This window comes from Nannobrachium achirus (genome assembly GCF_963921795.1).
Source record: "Nannobrachium achirus genome assembly, chromosome: 22".
NCBI classification, from domain to species: domain Eukaryota; kingdom Metazoa; phylum Chordata; class Actinopteri; order Myctophiformes; family Myctophidae; genus Nannobrachium; species Nannobrachium achirus.
In genome coordinates, this window is record NC_137829.1 from 3,168,219 (window position 1) to 3,174,603 (window position 6,385).

At 49.9% G+C, this 6,385-nt stretch overlaps 1 protein-coding gene across 1 annotated transcript; it reads left to right on the forward strand.

Moving 5' to 3' along the window:
• Positions 1–242: 242 nt before the first annotated feature.
• On the forward strand, positions 243–3,593 carry LOC308308156 (DNA polymerase delta catalytic subunit-like; the record flags this gene model as incomplete). The annotated part of the gene is made up of 1 exon (XM_080753521.1): positions 243–3,593. One exon carries the CDS (start codon positions 243–245, stop codon positions 3,591–3,593), a length of 3,351 nt encoding a protein of 1,116 aa, XP_080609647.1.
• Positions 3,594–6,385: the final 2,792 nt, after the last annotated feature.

A 6,385-nucleotide genomic window follows, 5' to 3' on the forward strand; every position in this document is an offset into this window, starting at 1 on the left:
GATTATACACCATATATGGACTGCATATACGGTCAAGTGTCATGGTGACATCAGCAGTCTGACACAAGGAGAGGATACAAGACGACGGGTCAATTGGGTTCTGTCTCTGGAGATGTATATCATTTCCTACATATTTATAAGTATTGAAGAACAGGAAACTGTTTTGAGAATGAACTAGAAAAACAGAAATAGTACGTTGGGACAGCAACGGATGCAGACAAACTTCCTTAACTATCAGAGCCATGGAGGCCACCACGTCGCCTGACATCCACCCTTCGCTGGGACCCCATCGCAGACGCACCTGGACTCCGATGAGGGGTGAACCCCAAGCCAAGCTCTCCAAAGTGGGGGATGAATGGGAGGATGGTGGCCCTTTTGGCTTTGAAAAGGAACTGTCCATGTTTGAAGAATCAGACATGGAGACTGAAGAAAGGGAAGGACATGCGGGTCATGACGTAGGCAACCTCTTCTCTGCAGATATCAGCCCTCAATGGAGGCGGCCTCATGCCCCATCACTGGACCCCGCCTCAGACACGCTGGTTTTCCAGCAAATCGACCTGGACTACTATTTAGGGGCGTCTGTCGCCAGCATGCCCGGTCAGTCGCAGGGCAATGCTCCCATCATCCGCATGTTCGGAGTGACAGACGGCGGGAACAGTGTGTGTTGCCACATTCACGGCTTTGCGCCTTACTTCTACGTTCCCGCACCCAGCGGTTTCACCGCCGATAACTTGGGCGAATTCAAACGCGAGTTGAACTCCCTTGTGTTGAAGGACATACGCCACAACGAGGACAACATCTGGCACGCGGTTCAGACTGTGGACGTGACTCGCAAGGAGAACATGTACGGTTTCCATGGGATGAACGGGATCCGTGATTTCCTGCGGATCACCATGGCCACACCCCGTCTCATGGCCCCCGCCAGGAAAGTCCTGGAGCACGGCTTTAGGTTCGGATCGTTCCCCCGCCAGAGCTACGCGCCCTTTGAGGCCAACATTGAGTTTGAAATCAGGTTCATGGTGGACCGTGATGTTGTTGGATGCAGCTGGGTGGAGCTTCCCAAAGGAAAATTCCAAGTACGGGAAGAGAGGAGCGATGCTGCAGGCTGCGCAGGGAAAGTGACATGGTGTCAGTATGAGGTGGATGTTGGATGGGGGGATGTGATCAGTCACCCAGCGGAGGGGGAGTGGCAGAGGATCGCTCCACTCAGGGTCCTCAGCTTTGACATCAAGTGTGCCGGACGAAAGGGGATCTTCCCAGAGGCGGACAAAGACCCCGTCATTCAGATAGCATCCATGGTGCAGAGGCAGGGAGAAAAGGAGCCCTTCATTCGCACTGTGTTCGCCCTGCGGTCCTGCGCTGGTATCGTAGGCGCTCAGATACTGTGCTTCACCCAGGAGAAACAGCTCCTGCAGAGCTGGGCTGAGTTTGTGAGGACGGTGGATGCCGACATCGTCACCGGCTACGACATCCAGAATTTTGACTTTCCCTACCTGGTCAACAGGGCACTCGCTCTGAAGGCTGCCACGTTCCCCTACCTGGGCCGAGTGCGAGGCGTCAAGTCGGTCCTAAAAGACTCCAGCTTCCAGAGCAAACAAACAGGCCGCCGGGAGAATAAGATAGTGAACATGGAGGGTCGAGTTCAGCTGGACCTGCTGAAGGTGCTCCTCAGAGGCCACAAACTCCGTTCTTACACGCTGAGCGCCGTCAGTTTCCACTTCCTGCGGGAGCATAAGGAAGACATCCAACATTCTGTCGTCACCGATCTGCAGAACGGTGATGAACAGACGCGCCGGCGCTTGGCTGTCTACTGCCTGAAAGATGCCCACCTGCCTCTGCGTCTGCTGCACAAGCTGATGTGTGTCGTCAACTACATGGAGATGGCCCGGGTCACCGGCGTGCCTTTCGCCTACCTGCTCACCAGGGGGCAGCAGATCAAAGTGGTCTCCCAGCTGCTGCGGCAGGCCACGAAACGGGACCTGATCATGCCTGTGATGAAGTCCCTGGGAGACGAGGAGTCCTACACCGGCGCTACGGTCATGGAGCCGCAGAAGGGCTTCTACAGCGTTCCCATCGTCACGCTGGACTTCTCCTCCTTGTATCCCTCCGTCATGCAGGCTCACAACCTGTGTTACACCACGCTGCTGCTGCAGAATGGATCTGCAGAGAAGCTCGGTCTGTCCCAAGATGATTTCATCGAGACTCCTACCGGTGACCGGTTTGTCAGGAGGTCCGTGAGGAAGGGACTTCTTCCTGAGATTCTGGATAACCTGCTGGACGCCAGAAAGAAAGCCAAAGCTGAGCTGAAGAAAGAGACGGACCCGTTCAAGAAGCAGGTTCTGGACGGCCGGCAGCTGGCCCTGAAGACCAGCGCTAACTCTGTGTACGGCTTCACAGGCGCCCAGGCAGGCAAGCTGCCCTGTCTGGAGATCTGCCGGAGTGTTACCGGCTTTGGGAGGCAGATGATTGAGAAGACCAAGCGGTTGGTAGAGTCCAAGTACACTGTCTCCAACGGTTATCGAGCGGACGCTAATGTGATTTACGGCGACACAGACTCTGTCATGGTGAAGCTGGGTGTGGCCACTGTTCAGGAAGCCATGGATGTGGGCAGGGAGGCAGCGGAGTGGGTCTCCTCCCACTTTGTCCCTCCGATCAAACTGGAGTTTGACAGCGTTTACTACCCATACCTGCTGATCAACAAGAAGCGCTACGCTGGCCTCTCCTTCTCCTCCAGCGCCGCCACATACGACAAGATGGACTGCAAGGGCATTGAGAGCGTCCGCAGAGATAACTGCCCTCTGGTGGCCAACCTCATAAGCACGTGTCTGCGGAGCCTCCTCGTGGAGCGGGACCCCCAGGGCGCGGTGGCCCACGCCAAAGAGGCCATCGCGGACCTTCTGACCAACCGTGTCGACATTGGCCAGCTGGTCATCAGCAAGGAGCTGACCCGCTGCACCCAGGAGTACGCCGGCAAGCAGGCGCACGTTGCACTGGTGGAGAGGATGAGGAGGAGGGACCCTGGTGGTGCCCCTCAGCTGGGCGACCGGGTCCCCTATGTCATCGTCAAAGCTGCTAAGGGCGCCGCAGCCTACATGAAGTCTGAGGACCCCCTCTACGTTCTGGAGAACAACATTCCCATCGACACTCAGTACTACCTGGAGCAGCAGCTGTCCAAGCCGCTGCTGAGGATCTTCCAGCCCATCCTGGGAGAGACCAAGGCGGAGAGCGTTCTGCTCAGAGGCGACCACACGCGATGCAAAACGGTGTCCAGGTGCGGTTCTCAGGGGGGTCTGATGGCGTTCGCTCAGAAGAGGAGCACCTGCGTGGGCTGCAAGGCCGTGCTCAAAACGGACGCGGCCGTGTGCGACTTCTGTAAAAAGGAGGAATCTGAACTGTATCAGAGAGAGATCTTTCACCTTGGTGCTCTGGAGGAACGCTTCGCCAGGCTGTGGACGCAGTGTCAACGCTGTCAGGGGTCCCTCCACGAGGACGTCCTCTGTACCAGCCGGGACTGTCCGGTCTTCTACATGAGGACGAAGGTTCAGAAAGACCTGCAGGACCAGTGCAAGTTGGTCGCTCGCTTCGGGTGGTGAGCAGCGGTGGAACACATTATGGAATATGAAGACATTTTGAAAATAGGGGAAACTGATATCTAAAGTGCAGTCATGAAAGGGGAGTGGTATGTTCTTTAATAACTGCTGCTATGATTGATAGTCTGTGTATGATTATTAGTTGTCTCTGCAGAAGGATTTAGGCCTGATAGCTATTGTTTTGGTTCAGCCTGTGTTGTTATGGTTGAGCTTGTCTTTGTTAGCAGCTAGAGTATAAAGACCTTTGCACACAGACACGTTTTTCTTGCACGGAAAAAACTGACGATTTCATTTTTTTAAAGAAAACATTCATTCTCTATGACCTCATACACACCGGCTCTGAATTTGCCATGCGGCAGGTGGCTGCGGCTGTGCGTTCTTTTCCCCGATCGAACTCAGTTCAATCTTGACGCATGTGGTAAAAACTCACTATTGACTCCTTTTATGACTCCTTTTCGGATCCGCAGTGTGGATTCCGCACAGCCTTGCACACCAAATCCAATGCGTTTTAATCATGCAGCAAACGGAAAGAAACGCAATGGTCCTGTGTGCAAAGACCTTAACTATGGTCCCCTTGTCCATTGGCAGAACTACCACCGACATGATGAGTGTTACAGTATTGTTCTTCTCCCCATGATATCATGTATCATGTAAGCATAACTATGATATCATGTACTGTAAACCACATAGAATATTGCCTCCTTCATATCGTGTATATGATAATGTTTTGAATAGAATAGAATAGAATAGAATAGAATACTTTTATTGTCTATTTTTCTAAATCACAACATCGTCACCATTTAAATAAATGACAACATGGACACAAAAAAGAAAAAGCTTGTTTCACCTAAAATGTTGTCTCCTTCATTATATCATTTATATTAAACCATCACCACAATTCTCCTTCTCTACCGCTCAGTTTAAGCTGTTGTTGCCATTGCATCGTCACTATTCCCTGTGTATCTGGCGCAAGCCACACAAAGAAATCACAGAAAAGTGTAGAAGAAAATAATAATAATCCACAATAATTTATCTGGAGGGCCGGATTGTCATGTGAAGCTTGACCAATCCTCAAACTATGGTCTCATTGGACATTCTAAAGCCCTTTGCACACAGGACAGTTGCGTTTTTTTCGTTTGCTGCATGAATAAAACGCATTGGATTTGGTGTGCAAGGCTGTGTGGAATCGGCGCCGCGGATCCCAAAAGGAGTCATAAAAGGAGTGATGAGTTTTTTACCGCATGCGACAAGACGCACGAATCGAACTGGGTTCGATCGAGAAAAAGACGCACGGCCGCAGCCACTCGTCGCACGGCCAATTCGGATCCGGTGTGCATGAGGTCGTAGAGAATCATTGTTTTCTTTTTAAAAAGTGAAATTGTCCGTTTTATCCGTACGGATAAACGCGCCTGTGTGCAAAGGGCTTTAATCACCGGGACGGACACTAAACACATATTCTGGACGTACGGGACCTGTTCATTCTGGACTGAAATGACCATATATGGACATGGGGGACACACATGGGACACACATTTACGGACAGATAAAACCTGTTCATTCTGGACTGAAATGACCATATATGGACATGAGGACACACAATGCCACTCCTTGGAAGCGGCTTTCACCGCTTCAAAAAAAAAACAAGGAGACGTGCATGCATTCCTGGCTTCAAAGGTATAATGCTGTGTGCCTCCCGGTCTTAAATATTAAGTACCACACCCGTTGCTGCCGGTCTAAATGGGTTCAATCCCTTTGAAATGAAGGGACAGACACTGCCGACCCGTTTTTTCCCCTTTTCCTTTTTCCCCTCTGCAAATATACAGCAGCTATTAGTATTTTTCAATGAATGTGTTAATATGTTGATGAATATGTCGATGAATTGAATACAGGACCAACAATGGAAACAAGTCCCCCAGGACTGTACTTCTGTGCTGTTTGCATTTTTGTCCAATAAAGTATTCAATCAGTCAAAGAGAACATAAAGAAAAGATTGAATCAATCAAAAAGTAATGCATAGCAATGACTTGAACTTGTATTGTAATGCATGGTATTTCTGACTCAGCAAATCAACCATTCCATGCTCTAGCTTTTTCAAAACACAGCAGAAGAATTCCAGACAGCCAGTTTCACATTCTGTTAAATAGCCTCTTCTAGCAGCCAGTCAGCTCTTACGAACTCTGTGAAATAAGTGACTTAAAGATGTACAGTAACATCAGCTGTTTATTCATCCATGTTGCTGACTCACCAGGGGGCCAAACATCACAATCTGAGAGCAAAGATGAGAAAAGTTTCACACATTTGTGAAACTGACTTTAACACATGCAGCTTCTTCCACAATGTGTTTTTTTTAAGCGCAGATAAAAGTTTAACTTTGCAACAATTATTAAGGAGCCCAATATGTTATTATAGTATTCTATGCTGGGTGACTTTGACAACCTGTGTTTCTAGCTGGCTTATGTTTTGATGTTGCAGCTATTGGCTGACAATGTCTTTACATTTATTTGAAGCCGACATTGCACCAGATTGGACCTTAGATGTGCTACCATCTTTATTGTAGTTTGGACATGGCTGTGATTGCTTTTCTCTGTCAGAAGAGAGCAACACTGTAACATTCAAAGTTCAAAGAGCAGTATAGCACTGTCTTAATGCAGTGTCTCTGTCCATGGTGTCTCTGTCCATGGTCCCAACTGCGAGACTGGCATTTACACTTTAGTAACCAGCAATCAGACACTGGAGCCTTCACTAAGCCCCGCCCACTCAACTCTGCTCTCACCCATTAGCCCTATTCACGGCCC